At 45.4% G+C, this 17,173-nt stretch overlaps 1 protein-coding gene across 5 annotated transcripts in view; it reads left to right on the forward strand.

Moving 5' to 3' along the window:
- Nucleotides 1–17,173, forward strand: part of UNC13B (unc-13 homolog B) — a 232,903-nt gene that overhangs the window by 193,154 nt on the left and 22,576 nt on the right. For all 5 annotated transcript variants that reach the window (XM_082613491.1, XM_082613494.1, XM_082613490.1 and 2 more), the window contains 10 exons: nucleotides 2,194–2,240; nucleotides 4,617–4,695; nucleotides 6,895–6,969; nucleotides 7,475–7,694; nucleotides 10,164–10,391; nucleotides 11,036–11,177; nucleotides 12,903–13,072; nucleotides 13,517–13,632; nucleotides 13,978–14,141; nucleotides 16,485–16,635. In XM_082613491.1, coding sequence (XP_082469617.1) covers nucleotides 2,194–2,240; nucleotides 4,617–4,695; nucleotides 6,895–6,969; nucleotides 7,475–7,694; nucleotides 10,164–10,391; nucleotides 11,036–11,177; nucleotides 12,903–13,072; nucleotides 13,517–13,632; nucleotides 13,978–14,141; nucleotides 16,485–16,635 — 1,392 coding nt within the window. The remainder of the gene's footprint in view (nucleotides 1–2,193; nucleotides 2,241–4,616; nucleotides 4,696–6,894; nucleotides 6,970–7,474; nucleotides 7,695–10,163; nucleotides 10,392–11,035; nucleotides 11,178–12,902; nucleotides 13,073–13,516; nucleotides 13,633–13,977; nucleotides 14,142–16,484; nucleotides 16,636–17,173) is intronic.

Raw genomic sequence — 17,173 nt, forward strand, 5'->3', positions numbered from 1 at the left:
CTTTTCCTACTTTGCACAGTGTGCGTCCATTTTCTACTTATTGCTGCAGATTGGCATATGCTGTAAACCCTTGCTGAGCCCAGCATGCATACACACTTTGTATTTGAGAGCAGGAGTTTCTGCAGGCTTTTTGTACCTCTTGCCTGGGGCCTAAATGTGTGCTCTGTGCTTCTGAGCAGGCTTCCTAGCCTCTCTGTGAGCACAAGCTTCTGTAGATCTGTGATGTGGTTTCCCCATGCCATGTGAATGCATGGTATACTAACGCTCTGTGCCTGCAAGCACTGGTTCCTGAAGACAGTAAGGGTTTGTTTTGCCAGTGATTTGGGCCATAGTGAATACTGAATCCTCCCCCAGATGGGTGTGTGCACATGTTCTGTAACTCTGTGTGCAGGATCTGTGCTCACCTATGATTCCTCAGGTGCAAGTGGTGTCTATGAATGTACCTCCTATAGGCACTTTGTCTAGACCTCCTCTCATTCCCCTGGCCCTCCTTCTGTGCCCTGCGTGTGCATGCTCTATGCTGTGTCTGCAGGCTTCTGCAGACCCATTGTCCCCTCTAAGCACAGGAAATGTGTATGATCTGAGCCTGTGAACTCTGGCTGCCAAAGGCTTTTTGTGACTTTGTTTCCTTAAGCCCAGTGGTTTCTGGCAAACATCTAATTCTAGGTAGGAAATAAAGATCTGCTCAGTGCAGTGACTGTTTCCAAAGGGAGGATAAGTTCTGGTTGGTAGGATCTCAGGATTTAGGGATGGGCTACTCCTCACAAGAACCTTAGGAGACTTGATTCAACCACTTCTGGCTGCCTTTTGGGCCTGGCCCTCCCTCTACCACATCATCCCACTCATAGAACCAGGGCAGCAGGCAGAAGCAGCGAAATGTGGTCATGAAGGGCTGGAGGCAGTAGACAGATAGGCTTGATTAGAGTACAGGCGACCTGAGAAGGGTCTTACTGAAAAGGGTCTTAAATCCAAAGTTCATCTGAAGCCTGATGCTGATCCAGGGTCATTCTTACCTACTTTTACGTCACTCATTAACCTTTCCTACCTCTCCTTTTTGTACTCTCACCTCATTTTGTCTGTAACTTCTCCCATCTTTAGCCCTCCCAAAACTTCGCCCCTGTCTAGAGCTTAACAGCTGACTTCTGTCTCCCTTGTTCTGGAGCTCATTTGCTCAGGATAGTTAGCTGGACCCAGGTCTCAGGAGGCAGGGAAGTTGTTGGGAGTGGAGGAGTACAAGGGGGGATGGGAAGCCCCAGACCCGCTAGCACTAGGTCTGTTGAGCCCAAATAGCATGGACCATCGGTTCACAACATGGACCATTGGTTCACAGCATGGACCATCGGTTCACAGCATGGACCATCGGTTCACAACATGGACCATCGGTTCACAGCATGGACCATTGGTTCTCTGGAGAGCCCTGGCAGCTTTGGAACTCTGTCTGTACACTGCTTGAAGGATTTGCTTTGGGTCTTTTTATAGAAACCTTTAAAACGTGTTTTCTAACTGTTCCTTCCTTGAGTTATTTGGTGCCTCAATTTTCAACTTCTTATTGTAGAGCTCATAAAATTCACCAGAGCGATAATCCGAGTGTCTAATCTGCCCTGGGTTCTCTTGTTAAATAGAGCTTATCAAATGTAGACTGTACTCAGTGTCAGTGAGTTAGAGCTTCAAGGAACCTAGGCCAAGTCAAATCACAAGATGAGATAGGAATCCAGAAAGACCAGGTCTGACTCTGGGGCAGCCAACAGAACTTAGGAATATAGCTGGAAGAAGACTGGACTCCATGTGAAATTGTCCTTTTGCTTTAGTGAGGCGTGGAAGCCTGCATGGACCCTTCTCCTGGCTTTGGCTTACTATTATATATACCAGTGGATTGTGTGAGGGGCTGTAAGTTCTGGCAGCTCTCACATTCCCAGTGGACCTTAGTCCTGGGATCTCTGTGAGCTTGGCCTTATATTCTCCCTATTCACTGGGGAGAAGGGAGGTGAAGTACCACTCATTTCAGCAGCCTGCTTGTTGCCCTGGCTGATCATGGAATTGGTTTACACATCAGGCTGGTTATGTCACCACGTGGTGTATGTGACCTACACTGCTCTGAGCTTCCTACTTTATTGCTCACTGCTTGACCAAAGAAATTGGCAATCTCCCATCTCTCCCAGCATCTAACTTTTTTTCCTCTCTCTCTCTTTAAAGATTGCAGATGATGGTGATACCTCTTTGCCCCAGTGGCTCCCAGAAGGGTAAGTGTTGTACTACAAGGTTTCTGTGGATCTTATGCAGTCTGTTATGCTGCTTCTAGCTTTTCCCCTGGGAAGCAGGAGAAACAGCTTCATCAGCTGGATTCTGGGGAAGGAGGAGATTCCACTGTAGAGACTGCTTGGTTCTCTGGGGCAGAAGACAGAACTCTGCAGACTGATTCCTCAGAGACAGAAGAGAGAGCTTTGCAGGGGAGGGAACTTTGGGGCTCCCCTATCCTTACCTCTGGAATTTCTGATGTATTGCATCATAGTGGTGATATACCCTTTATGTATGGGAATGAGGAAACTAGAAACACATCTGTGTTTAGAGACAGTTTCCTTCTATTCCACTGTTGATAGTGTTGCTGATTAGATTACTCCCTGGGCTCCATCCATCTTCAGCTGTTGTGAGTCATCTACTTATTCCATTCCACTGTAGTGAAGACATAAGTAGCATCCCATAGGAGCTCTGTGTGTTCTGTCTGTCTGGGAGTTTCAGACCCATGTGATTGCACCAGAGAGGCATTTCAAACTGCTCGACTGCTGCCTATAACTCACTGACTGTGCATGAGAGAGAGGAGCACTTAAGCGCCTGTGCCACCCACACCCCCACATACACTCCTCAGGAGCGTGAGAACCTTCCTTCCCTCCTTGTCCCACAAAGGCCTTCGGACATAGAAATGCCCAGCGGCTGCCTCCTCTTCCTCGTCACCAGGGAATAGAAAAGAGTAGATCATAAAGTTATCTACTGTATTTTTAAATGCTCCTTTTCCTTGTGATTTATCTTTTTTATAGCAAGAGCTAAACATGTGAAAGAGCCACCCTTCTTTTGTCAAAAGCTCACTTGTGTTGCAAAAAAAAACTTCTCGGCTTAAGGAGTGCATTTTATAGTTTTCAGAGTTAGCCAAAAACTTGTGGCACCAGTTGCTTCTTCAACAGCCCTTCTTCGGGGCTTTAGCTTTTTTCTTCAAATAATTTTAAAATCCATACATGCCAGTGGAACATATCCAGGCTATTTTAAAATGGAGCCATGCAGTGATTTTCTAAATGCCTCCCTGTTGTCTTCTTTCTCTTCCTTCAGCTTAGTCCTTGGAAGTTGTCACAAGTTTCGATCTACCGTAGGTGTGGTAGTCTCATTGAGAACAAAGTTCACTGCCTGTATTCAGGAAGCTAGATTATTAGAAATCAGCATATCGGGTTGCCTGTTCCAATTCCTGGCCTTGACCCAATGTGTGGCTCCATTTTTGGCCTATATAGCTGGCAGTACACACTTACTCTTCTGTGACATTTCTCTTTTCAGACCAGCTGTGGTGTACAACCCAGCCACCCTGCTTTCCCCACCTCGTTGCTTTCATTAAAACCAAGTACATGAGTTATTTTAATTGAAGCTCAAAATAGCTTCCAAAAGGTCAGAGAGGTTTTATAGTTCATCCCCCTCATTTTTATGGAAGTGACACCAGGACCCAAAGAGAGGAAGGAAGTTTGGCAGAGGACATGTAGTGAACTAGTAGAAGAGTTGGGGATGAAATCCAGGTTATTTCAAGGTGAGAAGGGTGTTCTTTTTGGTGAAATTCTCTGTATTTTTATTGCATATTGTTATGGAGGAACAGACAAACAACAACAAAATTAGTAAGTATAGAAAAGGTATAAAAGTTTTAGAAATCTCAAGTTTCTCCAGCTGTAAGATTTTCCTGGTCCCTGTTGATGTGACCATAGGGCTAGTCCAGACTCTGAGTCACTTTGCTGTTTTCTTCTTAAATGGTCTTTTTTCCCCCAAATGATCTTTTGGAAGTGTCTCATCCACTTCCCCTGCCTCCATTTGATTATTCAGGCTCCTCTTTCCATGGAGACCCTTTTTTCTTCCGGAGGCTTGGATAGACAGAACTGGTGACTCTTTTACTCAGGTTGGAGAAGGTTTCCTTCTACATGTTATTGTTTGTCAGTCTTGCTCACCTAGGCAGCAGCTCTTCTGTAGAGCTATTCCTGTGGGCTCTGTTCTAGCACAGGTCAGGAAAGACTTATCTTTAGTCTGGCCTGAGTGTAAGGAGGAGCTATCTTAACCACCAATTCCCACCTTGCTTTATGGAGCACAAGGGCCTTCAAATAAACAAAGGAGCCTTGGACTGGCACGGTGGGATAAAAGAGCTCTCAATCCTTGGCTGAAACCTCAGAAGGAGACACTGAGAGCAGATTCCATTGTTTGTCATCCCATGGCTTTATTTCACTCACTTTCTGTCCTCCTCACCCCTCTGAAAGGCACACGGTGGAGGTCAGTTCATCTTCCTCTGAGGAGAAGATGAACAAGGAGGATGGAACATTGAAACTGCCAGTAACTCAAGGTGAGACTAAAGGTACTGATATATTTTCTTCTCTCCTCAGGCCAGCTGGAGGGCTCTATGGCATTGACAGCATGCCAGATCTACGCAGAAAGAAGCCACTGCCACTTGTCAGTGATCTGGTGAGTAAGGACTCTTGTGAAGGCTTAGGCTGTAGCCTTGGGATATCCCCCATTGGGACTTGGCAAGCTTTCAGGACTGGAAGTGGGGCCTTTAATGACAAGCATTAGTCTGATGATCAATCATTTAAAGCTTTACTGAGACTTAGTGATGGCTTCAGTAGGACCTTACATTGCCTCACTCCCTTGTCAGAGCCCCAGGTTCTTCATTAGCTGAAGCTCCCACTAGAACATTTATAGCTTGGACCCTCAAAGCTGGGCTCCAGGGTCATCTTCTAGTTATCCATCTCCTCTAGGTATCTCTCTAGCCTTCTCTGATGACCTGTAATGGAAACTTCCTCTGGTCCTGACCTAGATAATTGAGATTCCTGTGTGATGGGCATGACAAATGTGACTCCTTCTTGGAGGTCAAGTGAAGTCTCCCAAGACATAGGTTTTCTAGACTGTCTCTGTACCCTTGTGTCTAGCACTGGGAGGTAGTGATAACAATTTGTGGAACTGAATTGAAACAGGCTTAGGAGTTAAAGCTGATCTCAGACCTCCAGCATGACCAGAAGCTCCTATCTGGGCTCATACCTCCTAAGGCAGAATCAGCTCAAGGAATTTTCTGTAGTTTAGTGAGTAGTGGGGATAGAGTGGTACCCAGGTCATCTCAGAGTCCCAGAGCCAGATATTCAGTAAGACTTGAACCCTTTCTCTTATTACCATTTTCTACTCCTATTTTCTTCTTTTTTTCTCCCTATTCAGTCTATTTTGTTTTTTCTATCCACTCCTTTTTTGACTTTTCCTCCATACTGTGCTCTTTTTTCTCTACCAGTTTCTCCCTACTTAACTGAATGAGTAGAAGTATCCTCTGCCATTTTCTCTTCATCATTTCTTTCTTTCCTTCTTCTTCCCCCTGCTATTTGTATATCTTTCCCTTTTTCCTCCTTTCTAATGCACCTCTTTTCCCACCAACTCTTCATCAAGCTGGTTGGATGAAGATAAATTCAGATGTCATCTCTTCTTTATTACGTCTTTCATTGTCTTTCATCTCCTCTTTTTTCTCTTCTTCCTTTCTTTTCTTCCTACTTTTTCTCATCTTCTCCCTTCTTGCTCACCAGCTTTTTTTTGTTTAACTGATTGAATAGCGGTATCTTATTCACTTCTTGTTTCCCCTCCTCTGTCTTTTAACCTTGCCCATATTTCGCGTTATGGCATAACTCGCCTTCCAGGCCTTGGGCCCTGGTCAGCTGTCTGGGTTGAAGACAGTTTTTAGTGGATAGAGGCAGAGGGGGTTGTGACATGTTTCCTACTTTGGACTATAGGGAAGAAACCTCTCAGTTATCTCTGAAAGCTTTCATGCCCTTGTGGGGCTTTAACATCATGTTGTTCCTTTCTCTGCTCTCCTCTGCACAGGCTATGGTAAGTGTCTCCAGAGCCCCTTTCTATGCTTTGTAAGAGTCCATATCCCAAGCCACCTGGGCACATCCCAACTGTTCTGCCTGCTTAGGCTGATACAGTGACTTCTGTCTGCCTAGTGTCCCCTGCTTTAGGGAAACCATGTGCCTCTAACCCCTGGGGCTGTCCCTGAAGCTTGGGCTTGGCAGATTCATGGGCCCCTCTATATAAGAGTCTGGCTAGCAGGGCATCATAGCTGTCACATTTAACCCCCTACCCTGCTTGATTTCAATGAGGCTACATTGCCCCTTTCACTTTCAAGTGCCCTGCTCATTTGGGCTTTTGGCCTCCACAGCTTCCTGGGGTTGTGTGGGCAGGGGGTGGTACCAGAGAATAGAGGATATAGTATAGAATCATAGTTCCCAGTGATGGTTCTTGACTGTGACTCTGTCAGAGTTGTGTGTCTATCCTATTCTTAATGACCTGTTTCAGACTGTAATTCTAAACTTTTCATTTTCCTTTGCCTTCCTTTAAACAAGGAGTTTCTGTGGGGTCAGATACCTAAAAACTCTGTGGATGATAGGTACCCTGAGAGAAGTACTGTTCTGTCATTGTTAGAACAGTCCCTTAGGGCCTTGGATTTGAATATTAACCTCAGGTTCTTATTACCTATTATCCATGGCAATCCCCTGTGAATGACAGTAAAAATAGAGAGAACATAGTGAGTTATCATCAAATAGCTTCGGTCACTGAAACTCCCTCCCCAGGGCTTTGCCTAGCCCTTGGTAGTAGCCAGGGCTGACAGCAAGTCTTCTCTCACAGTCATTGGTCCAGTCCCGGAAGGCAGGAATTACTTCTGCGATGGCTACACGCACCTCTCTTAAGGATGAAGAGCTGGTAAGTGACCCATGGGCTTTCAAGAGTCCACTGGCCTATGGTCCAATGAACATCTCTGTAGCCAAACTTCATGGAAATTCAAAAGTGTTGGGCACACTCTGTTAATGAAACAGATAGCATCAAGTTTTCTACACTGGGAGAGGCAAGGGTCCAGACCAGGGGGGTCCAGACCAGGGGTAAACCTTAATCTCACGTTGGAGTATGTGACCACCAATGTCAGGGTTTTATGGTAAGCCTAGTACCCTTTGTTTCTCTAAAAAAGCCTGAATACTGGGACAAGGCTCAGGCCCAGCATTCAGGTCAGACCTATCTTGGATGACCAGGAGCACATGATGTGGAGGGCTTCTTTCTGCCAGGCTGGGCTGTGGGCTGGGCCAAGCTAAAGCATCTCCTCAATTGCCAGAGGAGAAACCGGGGTCTTGAGAGCCCTGCAAGGGTCTTAGTTCTGGTATCTCCCAGCAGAGAACTGAAGTTGCTGGTGGGTGATGGGATATGTGTCTTTCAGAAATCCCATGTGTATAAGAAAACCCTGCAGGCCTTAATCTATCCCATCTCGTGTACCACACCCCACAACTTTGAGGTCTGGACGGCCACTACCCCAACCTACTGCTATGAGTGTGAAGGCCTGCTCTGGGGCATTGCCCGGCAGGGCATGCGCTGCAGCGAATGTGGAGTCAAGTGTCATGAGAAGTGCCAGGACCTGCTCAATGCCGACTGCCTGCAGCGTGAGTGTCCCTGTGGGGTGATGGGTGGGGAACATGGGCAGCAGGGCCTCTCCAAAATAGTCTGGCAACAAACAGCTAGGGTGGCTGGGACGTCATCCCTCTATTCTACCTGATGCTGAAGTTCTTTCCTTTTTAGAGAAAGTAGGATCCTAAGTCAAGAGACATTACCATTCCAAATAACAGGTCTTGTAGCACTCTCTTAAGCACATTTAGGAAAAATCCGTTGAGCTTTCTATGGTCCTCTGATGGAGATAAAAATCCCTTCTAGGATTCAGATGATCCCAGAGGCTATGCTTGAGTATTGTACACACCATGGTGGCCATGTTGCCCAAACGACTAGAGCATGTTTAATCAGCTCAAGTGACTAGAGCATGTTTAAAACTAATGAGAAGAGAGAGTTCTGTGAGGTTCTAGGCCTCACAGAGGAACCTTCTGAGGTCTAGACCCTAGGACTCAGGGAAACTGGAATTTATTCCTTGCTTATAGTTGGAGCATTTAGACAACAGTGCCAAGAACAGAAGTTTCAAATGGATTAGGCAGAGGTCCAGATGGAGAATGTGCCAGACTCCCAAGGCCCTTGCTAAATATGTGACTTGTGCTGCCATCATAGAATGGGGAAAACAGGAGCAGGAAAAGCAACAAGTCTCTGTCACAGGAGGTGGTAGCACTCTAAGTTCTTACCTCCTTGCTCCACTCCTGCTGGGCTTGCACTGCTATAGCTAGACCCCAGGAAGAGCACGGGTAGGGGACGTGGGACGTGGAAAAGTATTTTCTCGCCCCTCCAGGTCTTCAGGTGTTACTCAGAGCCAAGCCATAGCAATGAAAGCTTCAAGGATTGTGGTAGGAGAAAGGAAGGTCGCCTTTAGACTCACAAGCACTTCATCGTCCCAAGGAAAGATATGTGACATAAAAGGGGCCCAGGAAGAAGCCTCAAGGAATTGTTGACTTAAAATGTCTTTCTTTGAAGAACGCTAGATTGGTACCAGTGGCATGGCTATAGTAGACATGAAGAGACAGGCAGAACATAGCAGAAGTTGGGTGCTGGTGATGACTTTGCCCAAATCCATCATGAGGGGCGACAAGCACAGGTGCCAGCAGGCCCCTGCTTTAATTGCGAGAACTAGCAACTGGCTACATAGGCTGCTTGCTGGAAGCCTCTGAAATGGTGCTCTGTAGCCAGGGTGTCCATCTTCCCTTTAAGAGCCTTTCAGAGGTCCCAGTCCAGGTAAATAGCATTGCATGGGATATGCTAAATGGCAAGAGTAGGATGCAGCCCAGGTCATTTTTCATTTATCAGAAAATATCTTCTGACTAAGCCTTCTGTGAAGCACAGAGTAGAATTAAATGCCCTTCTGTAGGCTTCACTGGACAGAAAACCTGCTTTCCATCCTCCCAGGGTTAGGATGCAGATGTTGACCTTTGTCCTTTGCTCCAAGTTTTGTAGTTAAGGCCTAAGTCTTTGGAGACTGGAGAGAGGTTAAGAGCCAGTGTGCAGGATCAATAAAGGAAGGATGGGGCCTCTGCCCTGAGAAGCCTGGTTGGTGAAATACACTGGAGGAGTCTTTGTTCTGCCGTAATCCTTAGGACAGCAGAGGAAGCTTACTGACCTTTGAGATGAGCTGGCTGGGGTCATGGCTGGTGAAAATGACCCTTGGCCTTGCCAGGATAATAATGATGGTAACAATAATAGGAACTGTTTATTACTCAATAAATAAAGCATCTAGCCCAGTGCTAGATGGCAGGCACTGGGCTAGATGCTTTATATATGCTATCTAATATAATGCTTATTACAAATCCTGAGAGATAAGTGACATTTTCTTCTCTTAGAAGAAGCCTACTTACCCAGCAGGGAGTAGTGGAGTCAGGATTTGAACTCAAGTCTGTCTGATACCAAAGGCCATACTTTTCTCACCATACCACACTATTTTCTGAGATTAAAGACACTGGAGCTATGGGGTAGAACCCAGCTATGTGCTGTGACGAATTCTGAGATCTGTATCATGGCTTGGCATTCGGATGAGATTGGTGAAGTAGTTGTGCCCATCCACAACCCCTCCCTGATAACTGGGATACCCATTTTGATATTTCGGCCTTAGACTTGGAGGGTATCTCTCAACAAGCATGCAGATGGAAGAAAGACAAAGCCAACTGCAGACTGAGCTACATATTTTGTTTTTCTTTTTTGATGAAAAACTCAACGTATACCTAAATAGAGAGAATAGAATAATACACTCCCATAACGATGATCAACTTTTTGCTACTCTTTGAGTTGCATTTTAAACTCCACTAGCTAGGCATTAAACTCTAGCAGGCCCCACAGAGATCAACTTTTCCCAGAGACATACCAGTGTCTTCCTAAGCTTCTCCCACCGCTCACTGACCTCTCCCAGGCCCCATTCTTCAGCCTGATCCTTGGTCTGTTAGGTGGCCTGTTGGTTACCCTATTTTCTGTCTCTGGCCATTCTTCAGGGGCTGCAGAAAAGAGCTCTAAACATGGAGCGGAGGACCGGACACAGAACATTATCATGGCCATGAAGGACCGCATGAAGATCCGAGAGCGGAATAAGCCGGAGATCTTTGAAGTTATCCGGGATGTCTTCAACGTGAGCAAAGTTGCCCATGTGCAACAGATGAAAACAGTGAAGCAGAGTGTGCTGGATGGCACCTCCAAATGGTCGGCCAAGATTACCATAACTGGTGAGCAGGCCAGAGTTTGAGAGGACAGGAGGGCCTTGGCTATGGGGAGGAGCCTGGGGAAGAAGCATCCTGAGTGTGAGGGAGCAGGGGCTGGGGAGAAGGAGCACAGAATGAAGGAAGAGGGAGGGCCTCATTATTCATCACTGCTCCTCTCCTAGACTCTGATGCCAGGAGGTGCTGGGAGAGGCAAGACTGGCACCTGCAAACAATATGAATGATAATACCAGGATTTGGTAACAGTCTGATGTTATAGACTTGGTTAACAGTTTGATATTATAAGAGCGGGGAGGGTGGGGGTAAGGGGACAGGCAGGAGATCAGTGAACAGTTAACCAGTGATTTACTAACTGGGTGGATATGGCTGAAGCAAGCATGTATCAGAGCAGGTAAGGACCTGTTGGGGTAAGTGTAGGGGTAAGTGGTCAGTTAGGGCTCCAGCGGGGAGGTAGGATTCTTGGGCTAGGCTTTGAGGGAAAGGCTCGTGGCTTAGGACTAAGGATAGATGTGGAGGAGTGAGAAAATCTGCTCCTGTGCAAGGAGCAGATAGAGGCTGCTCTAAGATGGGAAATATGAGTCGTACTTTGGAGGGCTTATGACTTCTGGAGTGTACTCTGAAGCCTCCTTCTTTGTGCATTTGGGTTGCAGTGGTGTGTGCCCAGGGCCTACAAGCCAAGGACAAGACAGGATCCAGTGACCCTTATGTGACTGTGCAAGTGGGCAAAACCAAGAAGCGTACCAAGACCATTTTTGGGAACCTGAATCCTGTCTGGGAGGAGAAGTTCCATTTGTAAGTCATAGTGGGCTTTGTCTTACCTGGGACTGTGTATGTTTTGGGAGCAGCATTAAATCTCATTGTTCTGGGCTTGGGCTCTAAGAGAGATGGGTCAGAGGCAGTGGAGAAAACCCATATCTCACATGCTTCAATTGGGTAGCAGCTATTCTTTCTCTGGGTTTCTTCTCATAGACTATTGTATCAGGGTTACTGTACCCAAGCCCTGTCTTAACTAGGGCTATTAAAGGGGCCTTTGGGCGTCCCATACTGCTTTTTCTAGTGCTAGAAAGATTTTATTGTACTACTGCTGAGTGACAGAACCAGGGACTGCCCACCCAACTGTGTACCTTCCAGCCCTGCCATCCTGCCTAGGAAGGGTTACTCTCTTCTAGGAAGTGGAGAGAGAACATCTTTGTCCTACAACTGGATAATTCTGGCTTGAAGATGGAAACCTGGGATTTGGAGAATTTTCCATTTTCCTTAAGGGCTCTGCTTTTCTTTCTGCCTCAGCTTCCACTCCCTACTCCTTTATTCATTGTCTCACTTTTTTATAGACTATTTCATATGACAATGAGGGATGGTTGTTGAAAAATGGCAAGCTCTAGCCGAGGACTTGGACTAATGTCTGGTGAATCCAGATGCTTTGTCACACCCCCTGATGCCTAGGACCATGACTTTGAATCAGCCAAGCAGGCAGCTTATGTAGAGACCTTTTTCTGTTGGCTCCTTGGAAGGGGACTGGGGAAAGGGATTGGGGCCTATAAAATCAGTCTCTAATCCAGAGACAGTAGTTACTGGGAGGAGCACTTGTTTTTCAAGAAGCTGAATGGTTCCTGCTTGAATATTACCTATGATTAATTCTAAATGAATTGGCTCTATAGTCAATTTTGCCCACTTTTATCATTTAGCGAGCAATTTGTATTCTGTATAAGACACTATACATGATGTTGTGTATCGAAAAATGTATAAGACATCCCTGGCTTCAAGAGGCTGATTGATGATTTGTCTATTATTTTTCAGAAGACCAGTAGCTATACTATAATATTTTAATGGAATGTGCAAAGATATTATGAGAACATAGGGTAAGGAGCAGCAGATTCTGCCAAGTACAACTTTTGGATAAGGCAACAGGGATCCAGAAAGCAACTGCTGGGGAAGAAGAGAGTGAGGGAGGAACCTGGGCAAACTACCTCCTCCAAAGCAAACACCATAGAGGAAATGATAATTCAAGTGGATATTAAAGAAGGATAGAAATTCACCAAGCACATTCTTAGATAGATGTGGGTGTTAGGTAGAAAGCTAAAGCATATATGACCAGATGGACTTACCATGAACATTTAACACCTTTATGGACTTCATATAGGATTCTGGGGAGGCAACTAGCAGCTGCTTCCTAGGGCTCTGCGGCATCTGTCTGGCTGTTTTCTGTTGGTTTTGTTGGTACAGCTATCTGATAGGAAATTAGAATTGTCCCTAATTACTCCTCCCCTCCTCGCTTTTGTCCCAGGGCAATAAGGACTGGATAATGATATGTAGAGAGCTACCCAAGTTAAGGAATGAAGAGCTATTTGCTGGGATAGCCTGACTCACTTGCGACTTGAGTACCACTGTTCTTTGACTCCTTCTCTTCCTCTGCAGGGCCTCAAGTGCAGCTGATAGAGCTTTGGGAGGGAATTGGAAGTAATAAGAGTAGGGGCTCCTGGGTCTCTTCGTAACAGAGCCTTCCTAATTCTTTCACAGTGAATGCCACAACTCTTCTGACCGTATTAAGGTACGTGTGTGGGATGAGGATGATGACATCAAGTCAAGAGTAAAGCAGCGGCTAAAGCGAGAGTCTGATGATTTCCTTGGCCAAACCATCATTGAGGTTCGAACACTGAGTGGCGAGATGGACGTCTGGTACAACTTGGGTGAGGAAGCAGGACCAGAGAAAGTTTCTGGGAAGGGAGAGCATGAATGGGGAACCTGGGGAAACTCCAAAACCACCACTCAGTCCCCAAAGCATACCTCTATACAGAGCCTTGCCTTCCCTGCAGAGAACCGACCGTGCATAGAGATGGGGGACAGAGGAGTGGGGGCGTCTGGAACTCACTCTGGCTGGACATTTTCCAGATTTCAGAAGGCCTTCTTATCTTCATACTCAGCCCTAATGCCTTTAGTCCCTTGGGCACTTCTTTTCTCCCACCCAGCCAGTTCTGGGGTATTTGTGGACTATATCGTCCCTGGAATGAGTTCACCTATTAGGTGAACACTTGGGTCAGTGCCTCCTTTCCCTTGGGTTAAGCCAGGTTGGGGGCTGTCTATGCTGTCTGCAGTTGCATTGGTGTCAATCTCCAGTCTTCTTTCCTTCCTAGAGAAGAGGACAGACAAATCAGCCGTCTCAGGGGCTATCCGACTACAAATCAATGTGGAGATCAAGGGGGAGGAGAAGGTAGCCCCGTATCATGTGCAGTATACGTGTCTCCATGAGGTGAGCCAGCTCTTGGTAGATGGGATGCCAGAAAGCCGTGTTGGGAGGGGCCTTTGACAATAAGTAGGATTGCTAATGGTTGAAGATCTGGAGCCTATTTTTATTTTATTCTTGGCTCACTGTGCTACCCTGGACAGCCCACGTAACAGTCCCAGCCTCAGTTCTCTTTCACTAATGTGAGAACAGCCTACTGGGGCCACAGGAGTTACTGAGCAATGACTTGAAGGACAGAATTTCTATGGAACCTATTCACATTCTCCTGGTCTTTACCAGCAGGTATTTTTTTTTCTCCAACATATATTTAACTCTTTAATATCAATATATATTTTACTCTGTCTTCTACAGAACCTCTTCCATTACCTCACAGACATTCAGGGCAGTGGAGGAGTCCACATCCCTGAGGCTCGAGGAGACGATGCATGGAAGGTGTACTTTGATGAGACTGCCCAAGAAATTGTGGATGAATTTGCCATGCGCTATGGCATCGAGTCCATATATCAGGCTATGACGTAAGGCTCCCCTGGGGCTCTAGGAAATGTCTACTAACCTTTGGAGTAGCTAACAATGGAGGTACACTGACAGAGTGGACAGGTCTTCAGTGGGGTAGTATGCAGTGATTCATTGCTTTCCTCTCTGAGCTGGGTAGGGTGGATCTGTGCAAAGAGAGTATATGTATAATAGGAGTGTGTTTATCAGTAACTCAGGGAGAAGGTATTTGTCTACCCCGGAGTTCACAGGTAGGAAGAGAAGAGGGCATGGGAGGGTACACAAGGACAGACTTGCCCAAACATCACAGGCCTGAGCAGACAGGGTTTGTGTGCTCAAGTATATGTGTGTGACAGACAAGCTTTCATAAACTGGCCTGGGAGTTGGAAAGAGCACTGAACTGTAGGGAAAGCAGCTGTGTCTGCAGTTGACCAAGACTCCTATAAAAGAAATTCCCACCTACTATGAGAAGAGGTGTAGTCTGTGTATTGGAGAGGCTGCCATTAGAAGCAGCACTAGGAAGCTGCACAGGAAGCAGCACTAGGTAAGCAGAGGGTAGCTAGTGCCCTGGCTGTGCTTCATTTATTCTACAAACTTTTACTTAGTTCCTCTATGTGTCATACGTTGTGCCACATGCTGAGAACACAAAGATGAATAAGATGGGGTCTCTGTGCTTGGGGAACTCAGTCTAGCAGGAGAGACAGACCAGTAAACACACAATTACAATATAATAAGTGCTATAGTAGAAGTAATCACAGTGTATTATGAGAGCACCTAAATTTTAGGGGAGGGCTATGAAGAAAGCTGTTGAAGAGTTGACACTTGAAATACAGAAAAGGAGGAAGGGTATTTCTGGTAGGGCATGTGCAGGGATGCTAAGATGCAACAGAGCACAGACTATTCAAAGAATTACAAGAAGTTTAGTTTAGATGGAAGAAACATGTTGAGGATTGAGGTTGGAGAATGGGCCCTCTGCCATTCTAACTCTGTTCACTCTCCCTGGATGAGCTCATTCAAGCCTATGACCTCAGTCACTACTTCTGAGCTTAGGACTCCCAGATCTCTTTCTCCAGACCAGATCTTTTCCTGAGTTTCAGATCCATTTTCATTTGCTTCCTGGCTATTCTCATAGGCATTGCAAACTCAACATGACCAAAATCCAAATCAACATTATCTCCACCAAATCTGTTCTTCCTATATTCCCTATTTTAGTAAATGGAACAATTTATTACACAGTTATCCAAACAGAAATTTAGGAGTCAGCCTAAACATTTCTTTCATACTACCACCATTCAATCAGTCTCTAAAACCTCTAGATTCTACCTCCTAAAAATGTTTTTAATCTATCAGTATTGCTGTAGCTCAGTAATAATGATAATAATAATATCAGCAACAACAACAACTCCTATGTACCATTTCCTTATGTGCCAGGCACTGGTCTAAGTAATTTATGAATGTTAACTCATTTAATCCCCATATCATTATTATTCCCATTTTATAGATAAAAAGACTGAAGCATGAAGAAGTTTAAGTAATTTATCCAAGGTCACTGAGCACTGGAGCTGAGACTCAAACCCAAAGTCTGGCTCTAGGGTCTGTGCCCTTAACCATTTCTCTGTTCCATTTAGTGCTTCATTGCTTCTTTTCTGAGTGATTGCAGTAACTCTTCAATTGGTCTTTCTCTCTTAGTCTTATCTCTTTCCAAGTTTTCATTTCTAATTTTTACCTTCAAAGTGACCTTTCTGAAAGACTAATCTGATCACAGTATGCCTTTGTTTAAAAACTTACTATAGCATCTAGGATAAACTCCTTTATTATCTGTTCTCTGTCTACTTTTCCTCTCACATTTCGTAGTATTCCTCTTATCAAACACCTGAACAGTAGCCATGAGTGAGGTTTCCCAAATGAATGGCTCTCTCCATGAGTATACTTGTTTTTGCAATACAGTTTCCCTTTGCCTGCACACTTCTCCATTTGATTGATTCTTACTAATCCTTTAAGACTTGTTTCAACCATCTCTTCTTTGGGAAGCCTTTTTCTAATCCCTTCTAGCCCCCAGCCATTCTAATTTAGGTGATCTTCCTGTATGTGTCCACAGAATTTTTGCATAGCCTGCCTTGGGTTATTGACTTACTTTCTAACACTTGCTTTCTCTGCCAGAATGTCACCTCTTTGGATTCTGGCCCTTAGTGCCAGGCCTGGCACATAGTACACGTTCATTGATATATATTTGAGTGAGTAAATTATGAAAATCCTTGTATGCCAAGGTGATCAGAAGCTTCATACACATGAGTGAGATCTTTTGATTACTTGACCTTTGCTGCAAACCCTGAAGAGTCTTTGAGGCTGAAGGTGCTGTTTTTCAGGCACTTTGCATGTTTGTCATCCAAGTACATGTGTCCTGGTGTGCCAGCAGTGATGAGCACCTTACTGGCCAACATCAATGCCTACTACGCCCACACAACCGCCTCCACCAATGTCTCTGCATCTGATCGTTTTGCAGCCTCCAACTTTGGGGTGAGTGTGACATAAAAACATGTAACCTGATTGTTATCAGTTAACAAAGTTTGATTTTTTAGTCAGTACTGCAGAGCTGATATGCCTAAAATTCAGATAGTTGCCACCTGGATAATGAACTTATTTCCTTATGGGTAGTTAGACTATACTAGTAGACTCTCCTCAGACCCATGTCTGTGAGAAAAGGTGGAATAGCACCACAGTGGTTTGTGGGGTGGGGCACTACCTGGGCTCAGGGAGAACCTCTCTGGGCCAACAGCTTGGTTGAGTCACCATGTTCCTCAGTCCTACAGGTTCACAAAGGAACCTTCTTAATATTATTCAGTCTCTCTCTGACAGATTCATACCACTTAAGTTCATATGAGACTGATGTCTAAGCAAGAATACCAGTTGCATACCTGAGCCTGTCCCTTTTCTAGTGTCTGGACAGTTTTCCTGATCCAGGGTATGCCCTTTCCTGTTGTTAAGGTACTTGTGAAGTTGAATCATTGCTCATAATGTCACCTGACATAAGTTCAGTGTAAACTGGATGGTATAT

The sequence above is a fragment of the Mesoplodon mirus genome (assembly GCF_964341445.2).
Source record: "Mesoplodon mirus genome assembly, chromosome: 1".
NCBI classification, from domain to species: Eukaryota; Metazoa; Chordata; class Mammalia; order Artiodactyla; family Ziphiidae; genus Mesoplodon; species Mesoplodon mirus.